Source organism: Pelobates fuscus, chromosome 13 (genome assembly GCF_036172605.1).
Source record: "Pelobates fuscus isolate aPelFus1 chromosome 13, aPelFus1.pri, whole genome shotgun sequence".
NCBI classification, from domain to species: domain Eukaryota; kingdom Metazoa; phylum Chordata; class Amphibia; order Anura; family Pelobatidae; genus Pelobates; species Pelobates fuscus.
Window position 1 is genome coordinate 84,178,603 of NC_086329.1, and position 24,117 is coordinate 84,202,719.

General features: G+C 47.1%; 3 protein-coding genes across 4 annotated transcripts in view; 2 read left to right on the forward strand and 1 right to left on the reverse strand.

The window, feature by feature from the left end:
* Positions 1 to 24,117, forward strand: part of RUSC1 (RUN and SH3 domain containing 1) — a 308,029-nt gene that overhangs the window by 248,333 nt on the left and 35,579 nt on the right. The gene's annotated exons all lie outside the window — the stretch shown is intronic.
* The window catches only part of PKLR (pyruvate kinase L/R), an 85,465-nt gene that overhangs the window by 55,805 nt on the left and 5,543 nt on the right, over positions 1 to 24,117 (reverse strand). The window lies entirely within an intron of this gene.
* FDPS (farnesyl diphosphate synthase) lies at positions 12,572 to 22,961 on the forward strand. 2 transcript variants are annotated; one of them, XM_063440091.1, is made up of 10 exons: positions 12,572 to 12,667; positions 20,033 to 20,176; positions 20,256 to 20,396; positions 20,500 to 20,580; positions 20,755 to 20,877; positions 21,101 to 21,189; positions 21,459 to 21,531; positions 21,722 to 21,799; positions 22,339 to 22,473; positions 22,747 to 22,961. In XM_063440091.1, exons 2-10 carry the CDS (start codon positions 20,042 to 20,044, stop codon positions 22,945 to 22,947), a joined length of 1,056 nt encoding a protein of 351 aa, XP_063296161.1. In that variant the 5' UTR covers positions 12,572 to 12,667; positions 20,033 to 20,041; the 3' UTR covers positions 22,948 to 22,961. The 2 variants fall into 2 exon arrangements, with proteins under 2 accessions (XP_063296161.1, XP_063296160.1); XM_063440090.1 differs by lacking the exon at positions 12,572 to 12,667 and adding an exon at positions 16,250 to 16,383.

Genomic DNA, 24,117 nt, shown 5'->3' on the forward strand with positions numbered 1-24,117 from the left:
AGTCAAGGATACCAGATATCAGGGAAGCAGGGCCGGACTGGGGATTCCAAAGCAGCCCTGGAAAAAAAAAATCTATGCCAGCCCCATAAGTCATTGCGCCATATATTGTCGCATGTAATATGTAAGGCTATGTCTTGCCACCCTAGATGATTGATTTTATATATATATAGCTTTTTCCAATATAAAATATTGGTCCTTTCAGAGTAAAATTTTTAATTTTATAACATGACAGGAGGCTTCGTATTTGCTTAAGTCTCTCTTTACTAGAACTCCACAGCAGCACAGAAAACAACCAATCAGAAAAAAGTTAGGTATTATAAAACTCCCCTCCCCATGCATCATTTCCTCTTTCTTTGCTGCTCCGCATCAGTACAGGTCAGAGTACCACTGCCTCCTGCTTATGTTGGTGGCTTTGGGTTTTATCTTGATTTATTGGGATTTATTTTTTGTATCTTTATATACTTACTTAGTTGTTCTTAGTTAATATTTGGCTTCATGTGTTTTCTTCTTCTATATATTCAGGTTATATATTTTTTGTGTTTAGTCATATATTTGTGATATATACTTCCTTCTTCATGCTAATGTAGTTTATGTGTATTGTACTTAGATATTTCGATGATGTTTACAATCCTTCCTTTGAATTGTTGCTCCCCCTGTCTCTTTGGGGAGTCCTTTCCCTTTTCTTTAGGGGGTTTGAGGGGTTTTCTTGGGGATTCCTTCCTATGTCCTTCCACCCTCTCCCCTCGCTACCCCACTATCTTTTTCCCGCCTTTACTACCCGCGGGCTGCTTGCACTGTGTCGGTGTTTCAGGAGACTAGCCTAAGCCTCTGGCTGTCTCCTGATTTTCCCCGAACCCCTTTCTACCTTCCGGCAGCCGAGGTACTCGCGGTCGGACGCGAGTACCCGGCGACCGCTCCGCTCTCCCACGTGGCCGCCGCCGCACTCAGCTCCTTCTCAGAGCCGCGGGAAGCCGACCGGGTGAAGGAGAGTGCACCTACCGCGGCCCCTCCTCCGTTCCATGGTGGTCGGTTCTCGGGTCTGTCGCCCTGCTGGCCGGCGGATTGCTATCAGGTTTGCCTTCGCTTGCTCTAATATGAATATGGTTTTTTATTTCTATGTATTGAGTGGACTGTGGTTTGGCACAGTAAGCATACAGGTTGCACTGACTATCCCATGCAACATCTGCCCGTGTCAATGCTGATTTGAACTCAGATCAGCTTACATAGTCTCCCCCTATCTGACAGAGTCTGCTAACCACACGAGGCATTCTTAGTTATGATGGGAGACGTTTACTGTGACTGCCATTCCACATTATGACTTGTATTCTTATCTTTTAGTTTCTAATAGTCCACATATTCTATATGCTTTGTGTGGTCAATATATATAGCTCATCCCTTTGCCTTTTAGATGGCAGACTTCATCTAGACTGCAGTGTGTCTTGCTGACTAGGGTGTATCACAGATTACTGTGGGTGTACTGTGGGTGTATCACAGATTGCTGTTTTTTCTGTCAGTGTACATCAGATTTAGTTTACAGTTTTGCTGTGTGCTCTTCTGACAGTGTTTATCACAGCTTTGGTTTTACTGCCAGTGTGCTTCGAGATTTAGTTTCCCTGACAGTGTATACCACAGACTGCTGTGAGATTTACTGACGTGAGTTTTGCTGAGAGTTTTACGGACAGTGCATATTGCTGTCTACTGTGCTTTCTCTATCAGGGTATACCACAGATTTCTGTGGGTTACAGGTTTATATGATCTCAGTTATATAGGCTCTGTACAGGGTGTATACTGTGTCAGTTATCTCTAGGCTTCACATCCTTCTCAGTATATATATTTTTTCTGCTCCTGCTATGGGACTCACCTGGGAGGCATTATCTGTCCATGGCGTATATATAAGCTACAGACCTGGCTCTGACTATAACTGGTATGAGAGACCAGTCTGCGCTGATACCGTGCAATTTTATCGGGTCATTGGGGGAATTCATTGAGGGCTATGGTTTAACCCTACTCCTGGAAGAGTCTGTGGTTCCAAAACCCTTCAGGCGATATGATGATGGTATCTATATAACGCTGCGAAAGTTCTAACAGATCTGTGTGAACATGTGCATACCTATTCACAGTTCAAGGACAGTATCGCTCAGAGTATCTTACATTCATGGACGTGATAGTCACTGGAACAACTCCCCCTTGTACCCAATACAGATGGAATACCACTATTTGCCTGCTGGGCATTTAGGGACTGCCAGTCCCGGTTCAAGTTACTCACGCAGCATTACGCTGTCAAAAAGGGGTCGATTGTCTAAGGATCCTATATCACAAGATGCCCTGTGGTTCTACAATTTTAGGGACCTCTACCCGAACTCAGAGGTCCTCGTTACTCATTCGATACCCACTGTAAAGCGCTACGGAATTGGAAGGCGCTATATAAATACATGTTATTAATAATATTATGGTATCACACAACCCATTGATTGGCCTGCTATGTCTGTGCCCATAAGATTGGCCTGCTATGTCTGTGCCCATAAGATTGGCCTGCTATGTCTGTGCCCATAAGATTGGCCTGCTATGTCTGTGCCCATAAGATTGGCCTGCTATGTCTGTGCCCATAAGATTGGCCTGCTATGTCTGTGCCCATAAGATTGGCCCGCTATGTCTGTGCCCATAAGATTGGCCTGCTTTGTCTGTGCCCATAAGATTGGCCGGATTTGTCTGTGCCCATAAGATTGGCCTGCTATGTCTGTGCCCATGAGAATGGCCTGCTATGTCTGTGTCCATGAGAATGGCCTGCTATGTCTGTGTCCATGAGAATGGCCTGCTATGTCTGTGTCCATAAGAATGGCCTGCTATGTCTGTGCCCATAAGAATGGCCTGCTATGTCTGTGCCCATAAGAATGGCCTGCTATGTCGGTGCTCATAAGAATGGCCTGCTATGTCTGTGCCCATAAGAATGGCCTGCTATGTCTGTGCCCATAAGAATGGCCTGCTATGTCTGTGCCCATAAGAATGGCCTGCTATGTCTTTGCCCATAAGAATGGCCTGCTATGTCTGTGCCCATAAGAATGGCCTGCTATGTCTGTGCCCATAAGAATGGCCTGCTATGTCTGTGCCCATAAGAATGGCCTGCTATGTCTGTGCCATAAGAATGGCCTGCTATGTCTATGCCCATAAGAAGGGCCTGTTATGTCAGTGTCCATTAAATGGCCTGCTATGCCTGTGCCCCATCGAATAGCCTGCTATGTCGATGCCTACTTCAATGGCCTGCTATGTAGGTGACTTTTGCTTGGCTACCTTTCTGTGTCCATTCGTTTGGTCTGCTGGGCCTGTGCCCTACTGACGGGCCTACACTATTGGTACCGATCCCCTTTTGGCCGCCGGCCTGGGGTAATATCACGGAGGATAACCCTAAGCCCACCAGTGACATGGAGATAGGCAGGTGTCCAGACAAACACCGTTGCCATAGTGTTCAAGAGGACACAAGTATACGGCCATCTGAATATGGTGGGAAGGGTGAAGGCCCTAAACCTCAGGCCTGGAGGTTTAAGTTTCTTATGAAGACCCCGGACACATCCACGTTTTTCCTCCAACCGGTGATGGCACATCTCCGAGGAGAACTTCGCACAGGCAAGGACCGGTACACCTACGGGAGAAAGCTGTGTTTTTCCTTGCCCTTACCAGCTACTCCGTAGCTGCCTCCCGGAATCCTTATAGGTCCGGTAGTTTTTCCTGCGTTAGTTTGGCTCCTGGCCCTGCCCAGTGGGACTTACTTTTCTTACCTTCCGGCCTGCTGTTTGCCTTCTATCCGAGGTAGAATTGGTATTTTTCTCTTTTCTACATTAATTGTTGCTTTTTTAGTTTTTTCATGACTTCCTTTTCCTTTTCGCTCGGGTTGTCGTGAGGCCAGACTTGACCTCCTCCGCCCTCCCGGGCACTCGTGGATTGCGGAGAACGTCTCCAGCTTTCCTCAGACTACCAACGGTCTACCTGGACCCCGCGCGCGCGCACGGGATCCGGATAGTCGGTTGATAGTTTTCCATCGTTGTTCCAGAAGTTGTGCCCTCAGCCTTACGCTGACATTATATTGGTGCGCCCTACATTTTGGTCCCCCCCACTAATCTCTAGGGACTCTAGTTGGCACCACAGGAGGGTGCGGCCCTCCATCACCTCGATCTGAGTATATCGTTTTTCAGGAACGGAGAACGAACCCTCTCATACAGAACCGGATACTGATTTGTCGTTAGGGGGCTCAGCCCTCACTCGTCCTCAACCAGATACTGGGCTGGATACAGAGGACAGGTTGGGAGGGCCTTTTCTCACAGAGAGAACCGGTCACGGAGGTAGACTCTGCTGTTGGATACTAACGGGTGCGGCCCACTCAGGCTGACAGCCGGACGCTCTCACGGTATGCGATCACAGTAGTAGAGAGCGCGGTTCTCTCATGCACTCGACGCTCTACAGTACCGGCCATTTGTTCATCACACAGGCTAGTACCTGTGCGAGACTTTGATGACTACGTGGAGGGGCGTACCTTCTGCATTCAATTAGAGCTGACATCCACGCTACTGACTTCGTTCTAATGGACTGCCTGCCTAATGCAAGAATTACATGTTTAGACTAGATCCCTCTATTCTATCTCCTGTAATGGATCTACTGGATCCGGACCGCTGTTAAACACGCGAGAAATACTCGGAGGTATCAGGGGGGGAGTCTCCCGCTTATTTCCACGCACTCCTGGAGAGGGTACGGCTACCGGATGGTCCTCCGGTATTATGACTGCAGGTTTTTTGGGGCATGCTCTGCACCATATAATACAGAGATTGCTTTCTGTTTTGGATATCCAGACCATTACGAGCAAACTGCGCAGACAGTTTTTTCCCCATGTCAAGATGGCAAGAGATCCAGAGACCTTCATGGAGCAAACGGGCACTGCCTTGCTCGGGTAACATTATTAGGGAAGGCCTATTACCCGATCTGAAGGTAAAGCCGTACGTAGGGATCACTTGGTAACACCGGAAACCCTGGTTGTCTTGACTTCCCCGATCATTATGATCTTGGGATAGGATGGCAGGACTGCCCCGTCTCCTTTGAGCGTGTACCTGATGAACATGGTTCGGAGATAGAGGTCCCTCCGTCTATGCTCTATCTATCCCTCACGAGAGCCGTTTTGTTGGATTTGCGCTAACATATTCTTCAACTTCTCGCCGGGTGGGACAGGAAGGAACGTAAGATCCCCCTCGGTTTCTATTGCGATCCTGGTGGTGGACTTGGGCGCATTCTTTGAGTTTGGAGATCTACCTGCAGGGCCACATCGCCGATTGACCCTGGCACGATCGGAGGAGCCGCCTTACGGATCATGAGTTGAGACATGGTGGCAATTTCTTCTTGCGACCCTAAGTCCGATATTGACCTTCGGTATTTTACAACTACAGGCGACTGGATGATGGGTCAACTTGCCAGCTCATGGATCGTCTGCTAGGAAACAGGTTGCAACATCACGTACAATGGATTTAACAGCGGATGGTGCTTTGTTCCGTATTTGAGATGCTTCGTCGACTGACATCTTCTTTGATCCATCTGCTGTCATTTATCATACTTGGTATGTCCAATTAGGATTACTCTGATATTTCCTGGAATAATTACCAGCGACACAAACAGCGTTGGATTGGTGAACTGAGCGTTGAAACAGCAAATACGAAGCCTCCTGTCATGTTATAAAATTGTAGATTATGCTAGCTTTAGTGTACCTATAATCTTAATTTTATTAATGACAGGAGGCGAGTATTTCCCACCCATTCTTGTCCCTCCCTTGTTTAAGGTTATAGTTTAGATTATCAGGTAAGTATGCAACTCTGTTCGTTGTCTCTGCTACCTGTCGCTTGTTCCTTATGTCTGTGTTTTTTTCCATAAGTAGGGTTGGGATATTTACATATTAGGTTAATTTGGTTGCTACATTGGGTACCTACATGTTTATTCAGAGTACATTTCATTGGATAATCAACCTGTTCGATTCTGTTTTTCTCTCGTTTCAGTTTACAGTCCATCTACACTATCTAGTTTGACGGTTACATTTGGATGGTGGACATCGTTATATTCATCGTATCTAGGACTTCGTTTCTTCCCCATGATGTTCTCTGCCTTTCATTTTGTTTTTGTCGCAGCTTGAAAGAGGAAATGATGCATGGGGAGGGGAGTTTTATAATACCTAACTTTTTTCTGATTGGTTGTTTTCTGTGCTGCTGTGGAGTTCTAGTAAAGAGAGACTTAAGCAAATACTCGCCTCCTGTCATTAATAAAATTAAGATTATAGGTACACTAAAGCTAGCATAATCTACAATTATACAGTAAGCATACTCACATGCAGACACAGACAATCTCACTGACACAAGTTGATTGATACACAGCCTCACAGACAAACAATCTCACTGACATACATAAGGTCATTGACATAAAAACACAAGCTCACTCAGTAGAAGGCACACACACACACACACACACAAGCAAGCCCACTCACTAGCAGGCGCGCACGCACACACACACACACAGAGCTTAATGTAGTGGTTCTGGTGTCTATAGCCTGTCTCTGCAGGCTTTTCAATATAAACATGGGGGCTGGGGGGGCGATAGGGCCACATGGGGGCTGGGGCTATAATGGGACACATGAGGGCTGGGGAGGGGTCTATAATGGGACACATGGAGGCTGGAGAGGGAACTATAATGGGACACATGGGGGCTGGGGGCTATAGGGACACATGGGGGCTGGGGGCTATAGGGACACATGGGGGCTAGGGGCTATAGGGACACATGGGGGTCTGGAGAGGGTGCTATAATGGGACACATGGGCGCTGGGGGCTATAGGGACACATGGGGGGCTGGAGAGCGGGCTATAATGGGACACATGGGCGCTGAGGGCTATAGGGACACATGGGGCTATAATGGGACACATGGGGGCTTGGGAGGGTGGCTGTAATGGGACACATGGGGCTGGGGGGCTATAGGGACACATGGTAGCTAGGGGGGCTTTAGGGACACATGGCAGCTGGGGAGGGGGCTATAGGGACACATGGGGCTAGGTAGGCTATAGGGACACATGGGAGCTGGGGAGGGGGCTATAAGGACACATGGGGGCGATAGGGACACATGGGGAATGGGGAGGGGGCTATAGGAACCCATGGAGGGCTGGGGGGCTATAGGGACACATGAAGGGCTGGAGGGGGGATAGGGACACATGGGGCTGGGAGGGCTATAGGGACACATGGGGCTAGGTAGGCTATAGGGACACATGGGGCTAGGTAGGCTATAGGGACACATGGGGCTAGGTAGGCTATAGGGACACATGGGAGCTGGGGAGGGGGCTCTAAGGACACATGGGGAATGGGGAATGGGGAGGGGGCTATAGGAACACATGGGGGCTATAATGGTACACATGGGGGCTGAGAAGTTCTCAGCCCCACCATTATAGCCCCAATGTGTTCCTATAGCCCCCCAACCCCCTCATGTGTCCCTATAGCCCCCCAACCCCCTCATGTGTCCCTATAGCCCCCCAACCCCCTCATGTGTCCCTATAGCCCCTCCAGCCCTTCATGTGTCCCTATAGCCCCCCAGCCCTCCATGTGTTCCTATAGCCCATTCCCCATGTGTCCATATAGCGCCCTCTTCTTGCCAGCTCTTCTTGCGGCCGCTGGCTGGGGAAGCTCTTCTTGCGGCCGCTGGCTGGGGAAGCTCTTCTTGCGGCCGCTGGCTGGGGAAGCTCTTCTTGCGGCCGCTGGCTGGGGAAGCTCTTCTTGCGGCCGCTGGCTGGGGAAGCTCTTCTTGCGGCCGCTGGCTGGGGAAGCTCTTCTTGCGGCCGCTGGCTGGGGAAGCTCTTCTTGCGGCCGCTGGCTGGGGAAGCTCTTCTTGCGGCCGCTGGCTGGGGAAGCTCTTCTTGCGGCCGCTGGCTGGGGAAGCTCTTCTTGCGGCCGCTGGCTGGGGAAGCTCTTCTTGCGGCCGCTGGCTGGGGAAGCTCTTCTTGCGGCCGCTGGCTGGGGAAGCTCTTCTTGCGGCCGCTGGCTGGGGAAGCTCTTCTTGCGGCCGCTGGCTGGGGAAGCTCTTCTTGCGGCCGCTGGCTGGGGAAGCTCTTCTTGCGGCCGCTGGCTGGGGAAGCTCTTCTTGCGGCCGCTGGCTGGGGAAGCTCTTCTTGTGGCCGCTGGCTGGGGAAGCTCTTCTTGTGGCCGCTGGGGGAGCAGGCTGTTCTGTCTCTGCTCCCCCTCCCTCGCATGCAGCTTAATGAGACCGGGGCCGGAATATGACGTCATATTCCGGCTCCGGTCTCTTTCTAGTGCGCGAGGGAGGGGGAGCAGAGACAGAACAGCCTGCTCCCCCATCGGCCACAAGAAGAGCTTCCCCAGCCAGCGGCCGCATGAAGGGCTCCCTCTGCGGCCGCAGGTGAGCCAGCTGCCTGCCCGGCCCCAGGTGCCAACGGCCCAACGGGAAATTTCCCGGTATCCCGGTGGGCCAGTCCGGCCCTGCAGGGAAGTCAAAACAAAGCCAACTATCAGAAAATCAAGATCAGGAACGCACTCTCGGATTACCATCAGGATTAAACCCCGACATGGCGATAATCAAGAGGAGAATTGGGTTTAAATACCCCTCCTGTGGACCGATTGGCTGTAACCGGCCTTTGACCCCAAAAGTAATTACCAGGTTTCCATGTGAATGATTGATGCTCGGCACAACTTTTCCTGTCAGGACAGTAAATGTCATTAACCACATTTTTATGTGCAGATGAATACATGACAGCACCTCCGTTTTGATAAGTGTGTTGTCAGCCGCCAGCAATTTGTGGATATCAGCTAGCGGTAGCTTCAGGTCACGTTTGGTGGTTGGATCATCCGGAGACTCGGGAGGCACAGAGTGTGCAGTTGGAGAGTGTTTTACAGTCTTTGGCCAACTTCTCCCCGCCGCAGGCTCAGGTCCTTCAATATGCGATCTGCATCCGTGGGAGCGGGCCTGTGTTGCACAGGTCACTAATAGTATCGCTTTAACTGGACATTGCAGGCCTAAAAACATTCATATTTTACAACTGCATATGTATTCATGTGTATATTCCTGTAATATAGTGTTTGAATCTGTGATTATAGTGTATAACGATGTGTATTTGAAAGCAGGGTAAATATGTTAACTCTCAGACGTTCTTGGAGACATGGAAGTTGCGGGACACATGGAGATGGAGTACTCTTGGATCAATGGGAATGTGGGGTTAGTCACCCTTACGCACAATTACAGCTAACTAATGGCACCTGAACTTTCCGCTAAGGGAGGTATCCCATAGATCAAAAAGACAACTGAAAATGCCATACTGCCCTATAGCACTATGGTATAATATACCCCTGGTAACCCCGTTAATCCATATACCACTCTCTTGCACGATTTTATGTAATCTCTACTACATGGGGTCATGATAGACAAAGTCAGTTATGTTTCTATAATGTCGGTTATATCCCTAACAGTCAATATACTTGTACTGTAATTGTATTACCATGAGACCAGATGCAAGTTTATATATCATGTTGCACAATCGTATACTTATGCAAGCAACGGCATTCCTGTGACTATGTCTGAGTATATGCAAAAGACGTTACACCCCCCCCCCCCCCCCTTTAAGTGAGAAAAAAACAAATATAAGTGATTAACGTAAATGGGGTGTTTAAGTCTAGAGGGGGTTAATGTTAGATTACATAAGGTGTTCAGTATTAACATTCTAATATAGTGGTTTGTGATTACTGAGGTTTAAGCTTTGAGTACTGGAGTTTGAAGGGTTATTTACCAAGTACTCACCCACCTATGGTTTCTGTAGACCAGTCAGACTGAGAATCAGAACTAAATGACTCAGCTTCCCCTGCTCCTCTTGGAAGGCATTTCCTATGTGAGAGGTTACTAGTGGGCAGATGGGTAGTGATCGCTACAACTTCCTGTCCAGCTACCAACTAGAGCAGGGGTCCTCAAACTATGGTCCGTGTCTGGCCCGCCAGGGTCCGGAAGCTGGCCCAAGTAGTGCTCAGTGCCACCCGATGGGTCCTATATTTTCAGGGGCCCGGGCAGCACTGCGGCTGTGCAATTGCACGACTGGGCCCATTGAAAAAAATAAATAAATAAATAAATGTAAAGATCGCAGCTGCAAAGAAGTGCTGGGAGGAAGTGATGGTCAGTGGTCACTTCCTCCCAGCTCCCTCCGCGTGGGAGGGAAGAGAGGCAGGCCGCGAGCAGGGAAGAGCCACGCCGACTCCAATCAGCCACAGCCACCCTCCTGCAAAAAAGGTAAATCTTTTATAAAAACTGCAATAATTACACTTGCAGGTTTAAGTGTGATGGGAGTTGGCACCCAGACTACTTAAATGGGCAGACATAGCGCGCAATCTGACAAACCAAAGCTTCCCTATGAGAAGCATTAGATCCAATACTGTGCCCGGTGTAAGCATAACTTCCTAAAAAAAAATGTAATTTAAAATCCACTCAGCAATTCAATTACTAAATCTATTTCAGCCCAAAATGGCAGTCTGCGGTTTCTCAGAGATGGCACAGTTTTCTTTTTTTTGTAAATCTTTTTATTGAAGTATTATCATGGTATAAAGAATACGTAGTTAGTAAGCAGTGTGAAACACGCAGGTTTCTGATATTTGACGTAACATGTCATAACGTGAGATATGCAAATCTCTGCGGGATTATCAATAAGGAGACTCGCAGGTCTCTTAGTAGGTAAACATAATGTTCGTGCTTTATGGGTACAGTAGGCACTTAAATAGGTGTAGTGGAGAAATCACTCGGAACACTAAGCAAAAGGTAACTATAAGGTTTCCCAAGACATAGCTATATGCTAAGGACAGGTGTAGCTAGTGTCAGTGGGTGCCGTTCTCAACTAGTTGTGGGGCACGGGAAAGATACGTAATGATGCAACACCAGAGTGTTTGGGCAGGATACCAGGGCAGCAGCAAGAAAGGTGGCTCATAGGCCTCTATCGGGTTCAGGCAGCACAGTTTTCAACACTATAGCTGCAGGGCAGCCTCTGTGTCCAAAAATCAGTTCATTTAGTTGAATTGATTTTGGTGGTTAAAGTATCCCTTCAAAAACGGTTTAATCCTGAATGGAAGGACGCACCAGGGGACTCCAGACGCTATGAACAGTTTATTGAGATGACCCAAATACAGTGCCTACAGTGTCCCTTTAACACCACTAGTGAGGACCACAGATATAAGTGATGCATCCATTGTTTCAAATAATAGCCGTTTGTGAATAGCACTGAGGGGAATCCATAGAAAACTCACCAGGGTCCAGGAGCGAATTTCCAGTCTGAAATTTTCTATAATACACAAATGATTGGAAGTCCATACGGCGGTTTTATATAACTGGCTAGTAATCTATATAGAGGTTTCAGATAATACACACATATAATGGTTTTGCACCTACATAGCGGCTTCACATAGTGCACACATGTTGGACATACCTCACAATATTTTAGATGGACAAAGAGGGACACTTTAATTTTAGAGTTTGCGTGAGGGTTTGGCAGGGCTGTTATGAGAAATTTTAGGTGGCCCAGTAACAATTTATGCAACTAAATTGTAATTTAGAACAAGAGCAATGTTTAGACTGATAGCTAAACAAATTTATTGTAAGACACATAACTGGGAGTATTATTGCTGTGGAGCTCTGTTATACATTCAGACACATTCCTGGGAGTATTATTGCTGTGGAGCTCTGTTATACAGACACATTACTGGGAGTATTATTGCTGTGGAGCTCTGTTATACAGACACATTACTGGGAGTATTATTGCTGTGGAGCTCTGTTATACATTCAGACACATTCCTGGGAGTATTATTGCTGTGGAGCTCTGTTATACAGACACATTACTGGGAGTATTATTGCTGTGGAGCTCTGTTATACAGACACATTACTGGGAGTATTATTGCTGTGGAGCTCTGTTATACACAGACACATTACTGTGAGTATTATTGCTGTGGAGCTCTGTTATACACACATTACTGGGAGTATTATTGCTGTGGAGCTCTGTTATACACACATTACTGGGAGTATTATTGCTGTGGAGCTCTGTTATACACTCAGACACACCAACACTATGGATCTCCTAGTAAACTGGGACAGAAAGATCTGGGTCCTAAATAGGGACTGTCCCTCCTAAATAGGGACACTTGGGAGGTATTACATTTGTATATATGTTTTATATAATGGGTTGGCAATCTATAGCTGCTTTGTATATTGGGTGAACACTCTAGAACCGTATATATGACATAGAATGGGAAAGTGGGCGAGTTAATGTATTTATGTATTCATCGAGGATTGACAAGCAGAGCAGGTTACTCCGGTAGGCGGAGCTATAACCACGTTCCTCACATTCCATTGGCTGCAAAGCATAAAGCCCATCCTCATACGATGGCATTGGCCAATCAGCGTCACGGACATCATATAGAACGTGCTAGTTAGCCCATCCCTAATGAAACATCCCACTTGGAGCCGAGCTGCCTAACGGGAGATGTAGTCCGCGCGTTGGGTTTGCCGTTTAACATTGGTTCCGCACGGACTACACCTCCCTGCATGCATTGCTACAGAAAGCCGGGTTTAAAGCTTACAGCTTGCGTATAGGGACTAGAACTGGGATATTGGAGACTGATATCAGGTAAGACATACCGGAGCTAGATACCAAACTAATGGTAATGAGGATTGTTGTATAGACCAACACTGTCAGACAGCCATATAAATGGGAGTAAGGATAGCTATCACAGAAAGAGACTTGGGCTAATGAGAGCCATCACTGGGAGAGAGAGAGAGACTTGGGCTAATGAGAGCCATCACTGGGAGAGAGGGAGAGGGAGAGAGAGAGAGACTTGGGCTAATGAGAGCCATCACTGGGAGAGAGAGGGAGACTTGGGCTAATGAGAGCCATCACTGGGAGAGAGAGAGAGAGAGACTTGGGCTAATGAGAGCCATCACTGGGAGAGAGAGAGAGAGACTTGGGCTAATGAGAGCCATCACTGGGAGAGAGAGAGAGAGACTTGGGCTAATGAGAGCCATCACTGGGAGAGAGAGAGAGAGAGACTTGGGCTAATGAGGGCCATCACTGGGAGAGAGAGAGAGAGAGAGACTTGGGCTAATGAGGGCCATCACTGAGAGAGAGAGAGAGACTTGGGCTAATGAGAGCCATCACTGTGAGAGAGAGAGAGAGACTTGGGGTAAAGAGCCATCACTGTGAGAGAGAGAGAGAGAGAGAGACTTGGGGTAAAGAGCCATCACTGTGAGAGAGAGAGAGAGAGACTTGGGGTAAAGAGCCATCACTGTGAGAGAGAGAGAGAGAGACTTGGGGTAAAGAGCCATCACTGTGAGAGAGAGAGAGAGACTTGGGGTAAAGAGCCATCACTGTGAGAGAGAGAGAGACTTGGGGTAAAGAGCCATCACTGAGAGAGAGAGAGAGACTTGGGGTAAAGAGCCATCACTGAGCGAGAGAGAGAGACTTGGGGTAAAGAGCCATCACTGAGCGAGAGAGAGAGACTTGGGGTAAAGAGCCATCACTGAGAGAGAGAGAGAGACTTGGGGTAAAGAGCCATCACTGAGAGAGAGAGAGAGACTTGGGGTAAAGAGCCATCACTGAGAGAGAGAGAGAGACAAGAGCCATCACTGAGAGAGAGAGAGAGAGAGAGAGACTTGGGGTAAAGAGCCATCACTGTGAGAGAGAGAGAGAGAGAGAGAGAGAGAGAGACTTGGGGTAAAGAGCCATCACTGTGAGAGAGAGAGAGAGAGAGAGACTTGGGGTAAAGAGCCATCACTGTGAGAGAGAGAGAGACTTAGGGTAAAGAGCCATCACTGTGTGGGAGAGAGAGAGAGAGAGAGACTTGGGGTAAAGAGCCATCACTGTGAGAGAGAGAGAGAGAGACTTGGGGTAAAGAGCCATCACTGTGAGAGAGAGAGAGAGAGAGAGAGAGACTTGGGGTAAAGAGCCATCACTGTGAGAGAGAGAGAGAGAGACTTGGGGTAAAGAGCCATCACTGTGAGAGAGAGAGAGAGAGAGAGAGAGAGAGACTTGGGGTAAAGAGCCATCACTGTGAGAGAGAGAGAGAGAGAGAGAGAGAGAGAGAGAGAGACTTGGGGTAAAGAGCCATCACTGTGTGAGAGAGAGAGAGAGAGAGAGAGAGAGAGAGACACAGACTTGGGGTAAAGAGCCATCACTGTGAGAGAGAGACACACTTGGGGTAAAGAGCCATCACTGTGAGAGAGAGAGAGAGAGAGAGAGAGACTTGGGGTAAAGAGCCATCACTGTGAGAGAGAGAGAGAGAGAGAGAGAGACTTTGGGTAAAGAGCCATCACTGTGAGAGAGAGCAAAACTTGGGCTAAAGAGAGCCATCACTGGGGGAGAGAGCGAAACTTGGGCTAAAGAGAGCCATCACTGGGGGAGAGAGCGAAACTTGGGCTAAAGAGAGCCATCACTGGGGGAGAGAGAGCGAAACTTGGGCTAAAGAGAGCCATCACTGGGGGAGAGAGCGAAACTTGGGCTAAAGAGAGCCATCACTGGGGGAGAGAGCGAAAAATTTGGGCTAAAGAGCCATCACTGGGAGGGAGAGAGAGAGAGAGAGACTTGGGGTAAAGAGCCATCACTGTGAGAGAGAGAGAGACTTAGGGTAAAGAGCCATCACTGTGTGGGAGAGAGAGAGAGAGAGAGAGAGACTTGGGTTAAAGAGCCATCACTGTGAGAGAGAGAGACTTTGGGTAAAGAGCCATCACTGTGAGAGAGAGAGAGAGAGAGAGAGAGACTTGGGGTAAAGAGCCAGAGAGAGAGAGAGAGAGAGACTTGGGGTAAAGAGCCATCACTGTGAGAGAGAGAGAGAGAGAGAGACTTTGGGTAAAGAGCCATCACTGTGAGAGAGAGAGACTTGGGGTAAAGAGCCATCACTGTGAGAGAGAGAGACTTGGGGTAAAGCGCTATCACTGGGAGAGAGAGACTTGGGGTAAAGAGCTATCACTGGGAGAGAGAGACTTGGGGTAAAGAGCTATCACTGGGAGAGAGAGACTTGGGGTAAAGAGCTAGCACTGGGAGAGAGAGACTTGGGGTAAAGAGCTAGCACTGGGAGAGAGAGTGAGGGCTCAGGGTACCCCCAGTAACCGGCTGGGTGAGGGCTCAGGGTACCCCCAGTAACCGGCTGGGTGAGGGCTCAGGGTACCCCCAATAACCGGCTGGGTGAGGGCTCAGGGTACCCCCAATAACCGGCTGGGTGAGGGCTCAGGGTACCCCCAATAACCGGCTGGGTGAGGGCTCAGGGTACCCCCAATAACCGGCTGGGTGAGGGCTCAGGGTACCCCCAATAACCGGCTGGGTGAGGGCTCAGGGTACCCCCAATAACCGGCTGGGTGAGGGCTCAGGGTACCCCCAATAACCGGCTGTTTGAGGGCTCAGGGTACCCCCAATAACCGGCTGTTTGAGGGCTCAGGGTACCCCCAATAACCGGCTGGGTGAGGGCTCAGGGTACCCCCAATAACCGGCTGGGTGAGGGCTCAGGGTACCCCCAATAACCGGCTGGGTGAGGGCTCAGGGTACCCCCAATAACCGGCTGGGTGAGGGCTCAGGGTACCCCCAATAACCGGCTGGGTGAGGGCTCAGGGTACCCCCAATACCCGACTGGGTGAGGGCTCAGGGTACCCCAATACCCGGCTGAGTGAGGGCTCAGGGTACCCCCAATACCCGGCTGAGTGAGGGCTCAGGGTACCCCCAATACCCGGCTGAGTGAGGGCTCAGGGTACCCCCAATACCCGGCTGAGTGAGGGCTCAGGGTACCCCCAATACCCGGCTGAGTGGGGGCTCAGGGTACCCCCAATACCCGGCTGAGTGAGGGCTCAGGGTACCCCCAATACCCGGCTGGGTGAGGGCTCAGGGTACCCCAATACCCGGCTGGGTGAGGGCTCAGGGTACCCCCAATACCCGGCTGGGTGAGGGCTCAGGGTCCCCCAATACCTGCAGTGTTGTATTAGTGTCAGTGCACACTATACACGGTGTATCCAGATTGCATACTATGTGCACAGTGTTTATATAGTGTTAGTCTCCATACAGTGTGTGTTAGATACAGTAAGAGGGCGGTACTCCCGGTGTACACGGGCCGCCATGTTCTCCAGCTCTGTCCTAACCCCGCCCCCTCCCGGTAGACGCTCGCCGTTGCCATGGCAGCAGTGACGTTGACGGGCGGGGCCAGCACGCGTAGTTAGGTTCCCCCCCTCCCGGGGTAACGTACGATGTGGGTTCGGTTGCTGAGAGCCGCGGGGCCCCGGCTCCGCCCTCTGCCGGGTGTGCGAGCTCCGCTCCGGGACCGGGGGGCAGAGATCACCGCCCAGCGGGCAACTGACCACTTCCGGGTACTGTAACCGACTACTTCCGGGACGCCGGGTAACACTTCCGGGCAGAGAGTTACCTGGTGCTGATACCAGACTGGGGGGAGCTGGTTATACTCAGAGTATTCTATCCATAGTGACATTACTGTCCAATACCAACTCACATACATACCTCTGGCCCCCTGGGGGGTGAGCATTAACCCCAAATGGGATCTGGCCTGGATTCCAAACTTGCCCAATAATAACAAATGGGAATTGGGGCAACACCCGGAATATTGCCGCCGTACTGACCGAAATGTATACATAATAATACAGACCAAGGAACAGCGCAGTCAGAAATATACATTAATAAATTCTGTAATGGAGACAATTCAACGGGTGCTAGCACTATTTATCTCCTCGTTGGAATTAGTGTAGGGCCCACCGATATTGGGGTACTGTGAAGTAGTGGAGGGCTGATGATTTTAAGTACCCTTATAGAGTTTTTTTTATGATTGTGCGGTTCATTAATCTGTTATGCACCATTATACCGTGATACCATCCCAGACTTCCATTTATACCATGCAAGAAGGGGCTGCCTTAAAGGGAAACTAGTCACCCAGACCACTTCAGCTCAATGAAGTGATCTGGGTGCCAGGTCCATCTAGGGTTAACCCTGCAGCTGTAAACATAGCAGTTTCAGAGAAACTGCTATGTTTACATTTGGGATTAATGTAGCCTCTAGTGGCTGTCTTCCGGACAGCCACTGGAGGCACATCTGCAACGCTGGAGTCACATTTCGCCTCCATCGCGCAAAGCGTCCATAGGAAAGCATTGAGAAATGCTTTCCTATGGACATTTTGAATGCGTGTGTGGCACTTGTCGCGCATGCGGGTACGCTGACGTCAGCAGGGGAGGAGAGGTCGCCAGCGCCGAGGTAGACAGGCGCTGGATTAAGGTAAGTAACTGAAGGGGTTTTAACCCCTTCAGTGCCGTGGTAAGGGGACCCTGAGGGTGGGGGCACCCTCAGGGCACTATAGTGTCAGGAAAACCGCTTTGTTTTCCTGACACTATAGTGATTTTTTTAACCATACCTTTTTATACAACATAGACAGGCGGTGCCTTTTGTTCTGCCCACACTCCACTTACAGCAGATGGACAGAGTCCAAACCACGATACTCAATGCAGCTCTGTTATTTCTCAGTATTTCATATAGATATAATGCATTATTCTATACTCTTGCTCACTGCATTGGAATTACATTGACATTAAAACAACCCCAAAAAAACACAAGACAAAGTAGGGACAACTTTTGCCCAAATCTCAGCAGCTGCCTTAAGTGACAACTGGGATACAGGCATAGTCTCGTGCTAGATCTTGCATACACCTCTGTGTTGTACTCTTGCCTATGACACGGCTCCTGGCAGATTTGACACGGCTCCTGGCAGATTTAATGTCAGGAGCCAAAAGGGTTTCAGGTAAGTAAACTTGCATATTGCACCTCACGGCCTCCAGACCCTAACCAGATATGTCACCTTCGGGGTGTCTTTGCAAAATCTTGACACCACCCACCCCCCCCCCCCCCCCCCCCCCGATCAATGGCTTAAGGGCACGAGCGCCTACGAAGGCCTCAGGCTGAAGGCTGGTGGCCCACGGACGCAGTACCACCACAACACCGGGGAAACTTGAAGACTAGCAATATCCAATATCCGACTCGAGATGCAACAGCGTACCCGGTGGAGTATGAAGACGAGCAGGGGAAAACTAACGGACACACTAGCCACTACCACGCGGAATTACAAATGCTTAGCCTGGACTTGGGCCAAAACCTTTGAAACAGCCGGTCGGAACATCTTTGTAAGCTACTTTGATCAGCCTGGTCGACTAACCACACACACACACCTCGGGGCGCAGCAGGCAGGACCTATGCTCATCGGGACCTGGCGGGCATGCTACGCTGGGCAGCATGCAGCACCAAGCGGGACATAATTAACCTAAGCAATTACTGTGTATACTGTGATTTCTGCATAAGTCATCTAAGTGTGATCAGTTAAGCATGAATATACTTTAGCCCATACTAAACGCCGAAACCTTTATTTTGTTGACCCTCTCATAACCTTTTGTGATAGGCAAGATTCAACAAGGTTTAGCCTGTACAATTTACAATGTTCCTGTCTTTACGCTCCAGCATTACTAATGTAATTTATGTGTAGCTATAAGGGTCTAAGGGGTGATGTCATCAATCTCACATCTAAGCATGTGCCCAGCAAATCGTAAACTGTATATAATGCCTGCATGCTCCCCTTGTTTTACTTTCTTTGCCTTCCAGCCACTTAATCGTTCCGCATAGCACAAAATCTGGTAATGATGCTGTTAGTAATAATACTGTTATACCAGCGAGGTCACATTCAACTTAATTAAACAAACCTTTATTGTTTAGCTTGTTTAGTCTAATAATGATACCACTAGCAATAATACTACTGTCCTACCAGCGAGGTTAAACAAACTGTTATTGTTTAGCTTGCTTAGCCTGTAATAATGATACTTCTGGTAATGATGCTGCTAGTAATAATACTACTGTTCTACCAACGAGGTCACATTCAACTTAGTTAAGCAAACTTTTATTGTTTAACTTGCTTAGTTTGTTTAACCTGTAATAATACTACTACTGGTAATGACACTGTTACTGATAATACTACTGTTAAAATGTTTATAAAAAAGAGGCCGCTATTCTTGGGAATACATGCAACTATTGAGTATACCAGTTATGCAAACAGTATGTTTTACATGCATTAACCCATTGCTTTACTTTCTGTACTGAGCCATCATATGCCTCAATAAAAACAAAAATTGACGAAAAGATACTTTAACCTTTCTTTTTAAGTTTTATCCTGCAATCCATGAACCAGTTTAGTAGCCCTTCTCTGAACTCTCTCTAAAGTATCAATATCCTTCTGGAGATATGGTCTCCAGTACTGCGTACAATACTCCAAGTGAGGTCTCACCAGTGTTCTGTACAATGGCATGAGCACTTCCCTCTTTCTACTGCTAATACCTCTCCCTATTCAACCAAGCATTCTGCTAGCATTTCCTGCTGCTCTATTACATTGTCTGCCTACCTTTAAGTCATCAGAAATAATCACCCCTAAATCCCTTTCCTCAGATGTTGAGGTTAGGACCATCAACATCGAGTTGAGTGCTGCTGCTGAATTAGTTGCTGCAATATAAATACCAATAAAAATAAAAAATAAGCTGCAGACTATATTGCCAGTTAAAAAGCTCATTATTTACACCTACTCTGTAACAGCCCACTTAACACAAAGTTAAAAGGGTAATCCTCAATGTGCTTAGCAGGGTATCAACTACACCTCACTGACCAGCCCCAAAGAAAGCCTTAAAGATCATCCAGGTTTGCTGTATCTCTCGTGCAGAGGGAACTTGACGGCATTTCAGATCTGTACTGCCCTTGTGGGTGGGATCAGTCTGACTTGCCGTTACGGACAGAGTCTAACATTTGCATAAGTGAGCAAAAAATATTTTTAGACCCGAGCGTGGATTAAATGAAGGGCAAGCTATTTAGTTTCTCAGAGGTTCTGCCAGTTCTCATATCCGTTTTACATTTAAGTCTGTTACCCTATCAAAGCCAGGGAGACTTGTTATTTTATTGGTTTTTCTCCTCCTCCTTCTCCACCAGGTCTGGACCATGGCTTCTGTAGGTTCTTCCAAAAACTCTGAATTGCAAGAATTTTCCAGTTACTTTGAGCAGGTTGTTAAGGATCTGATTGCTGATGACAGCCAGCACCCAGAGATCGGAGATGCAATTACACGCTTGAAGGAGGTCAGAACAGTAATTTCTGTCTTAGTACTTCATTTTATTGAATTACTTTCCCGGAGTTAATGTCAGTCTATCTTTTCAGATACTGGAGTACAACACCCCTGGAGGCAAGTGTAATCGAGGGATGACTGTTCTGGCGGCTTATAGGGAACTTGTTGGACCAGACCTACAGAAAGATGGGAATTTGCAGAGAGCACTGACCGTAGGCTGGTGTGTTGAACTGGTAATGATATAAAATGTGCACATAATTGCTTATTGTGGCATTCTTGCTATATGTAAAATTATCACAGTCTAACTACCTTATAATGTCTCTGTACCCAATATAGCTCCAAGCCTTTTTCCTGGTAGCAGATGACATCATGGATAACTCAGTGACTCGCCGGGGGCAGCCCTGCTGGTACAAGAAGGTAAACCCGCAATGAACTCCCCTTTATAAAGAATTTAAGCAGTTAGAATAACTCCAGAGCTTTCTTGGTTTCATTAGGCTGGGTTATGGGACAGCATAAGATGGGGTGGATCAAGGTATAAAGTGCACAATGAGGATATTTGGGCAGGCTCTTTACATTCCTCTCTTTCTTCAGGATGGCATTGGATTGGATGCAGTCAATGATTCCTTTCTATTGGAGGCATCCATATATCGTCTACTAAAGAAGTACTGCCGAGGACAGACTTACTATCTACATCTCCTGGAGCTTTTTCTGGAGGTGAGCACCATGTTCTGTATTTAGACACCCTTTGATCTGTCTTTTGCTTTAACATGCACATCCATAGTATTGCCTAGATCGTCAGCTCGGGGTGCTAGCCAACTCAGGGATTGTTTAGTATGTTCTAATCTAGTAGAAACTAAATCGATGACCACCAAATTGACCAATTGCTATGTGGGTAGGAGAGTGAATTGACGACCCATTCTTTACTGTCCTATTACAGACCTCCTATCAGACAGAGCTTGGCCAGGCACTGGATTTAATCACGGCTCAACCAGGGAAAGTGGACTTGAATAGATATACAGAGACAAGGTGAGAAACTAGAGTTGCCTCCACGCACCCAGATACATCATTACGAGCAGAATGGCTAAAAGCAGACATGTTCTAGACAATTTCAGTATTCATTTAGTCTGTCCTGGCCTTAAATTGGAATTGCCAACAATTCTCACCTTACTGATTAATCCTGTATCTGTGCTAGTCAGTAAAAAAATTAAATAAACTTGTATCGTACGGTGTATTTGTTTTATTAATTATCGCTGTGGAGATAGCCCTTCATTTAACTTGTGTTATTGCTTTTGAAGGTATAAAGCCATTGTGAAATACAAGACCGCATTCTATTCTTTCTATCTGCCTGTAGCAGCGGCCATGTACATGGTAAGTTCTGATTGTGTGAGCCATAGTTGGACTATTTTAGAGAATGAAACAAGCTTCCTCTTGCAGATTACACATTACCTATCCATGGGGGATGGGTGCATGATGCATAGGAGGAGGTCCTCCAAAGTGACTTTCGGTAAATGTATTTTTTGGCAAGTGTTTTAAACGTTTTTTTGTCATGTATCCTTAGGCTGGAATAGATGGTGAGGAAGAGCATGGGAACGCCAAAACAATCTTATTGGAAATGGGGGAATTTTTCCAAATACAGGTGGGTGTGTTCGTAGGAACTGGCAAAGTACCTGAACAGACTACACAGATGATCAAAATTGGCCATGGGGTGTGAGGAAGGACTTGCTCAGTTCTAGGGCTTTGGAGATTGTCCGCTATGAGTGATGGGAGGTGCATAGTCAGATGGCCACTGAGCACAGGTGAAAAATGATTGAAGGCAGGCAGACAAATGGACATTGATAGAACAATGTAGATCATGGGATACAGAAGAAGTCAGTAGCAGGGCACAAGTGGAGTTTTTTTGTCATTGTGAGGTATTAAGGATGCAAAGTGAGATAGTAGCAGGACACAAGTAGTCAATAATTGTCCACAATAGGTTGACTGTATAGTAAGTTAACGGCAAGGAGAAAAAAACAAAACAAAAAAACATCAGTTATTCAGCGAGGACTAATAGGGTCATAAGGTTAATAAAGTGTGTTTATTAAAGAGGATATTCGAAAAGGGTTGTGTAGTTGGAGCTTGTAAAAAGGTGTACATTAAAAGAGCAATGTCGTAACAGTATTTTAACATTCATGGCAGGACGATTATTTGGACTGTTTTGGAGATCCCAGTGTGACTGGCAAGATTGGAACGGATATCCAGGACAATAAATGTGGCTGGCTGGTAGTGAATGCATTACGAAGAGTGACTCCTGATCAAAGGAAAATACTGGAGGTAAAAATGTGATTTTTTTTTTTTTGCCCTATAAACCTTTTTAAAACTTCATTCTAGATGTGCAGAGTTGACAAAATGCTGTAAGCTGGATCGCACTAGACATTTAGATAGACAAATATTTACCAACTATATAGAAATTCTAAAGTTGTTCAAGAACTATTCAGAAATAAAAAAGGGTAGACGGTTCTATTTGGTGACCTCTGTGACCTGCAGTTTTTGGATGTGAAGCAAAGATGAAGGATAACAGAGCATTAACTTTTTCTGTCCTTCTAGGAGAACTATGGCCAGCATGACATGGAGAAAGTACAGCGGGTCAAACAGTTGTATGAGGAGCTCGACATGCCTTCCGTCTACAAACAGTATGAAGAGGATAGCTATCAGCGTCTGCAGTTACTGATCTCACAGCATGCAAATGGATTGTCCAAGGAAATCTTCAATGGTCTAGCTCGCAAGATCTACAAAAGACAGAAATAAAATGCCAGGACTGTCTAATACACAAGACTGCATCAAGCTGTACATATACACGTGTAATGACCATTCAAAGAGTTGCACGGGGGAACATCCTTCTGATCACAAACATCTAATGACTCTTAGGAGACACCATCTCTAACTAAAGACTCCATTGAAGTCATTTTCACATGGATCTGGCACAGACCAGGAGCATATATTTCAAAGTTGTCCAAAGTGCAGAACTTTACTCCAACAGTTTTGAGTTAAAAGATTTTCCACGTTCTCAATAGACTTCTCAGGCCATTAGAACATGATGCACCACTGAAGCCTCTTAACCCCTTAAGGACCAAACTTCTGGAATAAAAGGGAATCGTGACATGTCACACATATCATGTGTCCTTAAGGGGTTAAACAATATTCCATTGTGAACATAGTGTAAAAAAGGTAATTAAATGGAATGCTGAACAAATAAGCTGGCACTCTCTCCCTGTGATTGTTCCACCAATCTGTTTGCAGTACCACATGGTGGGAATGCTCCCTCTAGTGACTAGCTTTGAGACTGTTCATGAATGGTAACCCATTCCCTTGAGCATTGCCCTTTTCTGTAATTTAAGCAGTCATGTTTTCAGATGCAATCAGGGTTGTCTTTTATGCTGTAAGGCAGGGGTGGCCAAACGGTAGACTCCACAGATGTTTTTAAACTACAACTCCCATGATTCTTTGCATACCTTTTTAGACTGACAAAGCATCTTGGAAGTTATAGTTTAAAAACCATCTGGGGATCTACTTTTTTGGCACCCCTGCCCTAAGGTTTATAAAATTACTAAAAAGGTGGCAGCTTAATAAAAAAAAAAAAAAGAATTCACACATTTTCATGATGCCCTTGTGGAATTGGAACTAACCAAAAGCAATGTTAAATGGTACAGGGTTATGTTACATGTACTGACAGCCATTCTGTTATTTATGTAATGAATTCTACTTCTTGTTCTCTTGCCTCGTTTCCCCGGTTATTTTTCCTGTGATAGGAGCAATACAGACTGTCATCAAAGTGTCAGAAAACTATAGAGTTCTGAGCAGAAACCAGAAAGTCAGTTTTTTTTTTTGTTTTTAAATTCTTTATTTTTGTGGGTTTGCAAGTCAAGAATATCAATTACAGCATGTGCTCAAAGAGATAACATGTAACATTGTACAAAC

Excerpts from the sequence above, each read along its gene's own strand:
- FDPS (XM_063440090.1), top strand. The coding sequence starts at position 16,264 with ATGTGGGTTCGGTTGCTGAGAGCCGCGGGGCCCCGGCTCCGCCCTCTG. Across the intron at positions 20,397-20,499 it reads TAGGCTGGTGTGTTGAACTG|CTCCAAGCCTTTTTCCTGGT; the intron begins GTAATGATATAA and ends TACCCAATATAG. Across the intron at positions 22,474-22,746 it reads ATCAAAGGAAAATACTGGAG|GAGAACTATGGCCAGCATGA; the intron begins GTAAAAATGTGA and ends CTGTCCTTCTAG.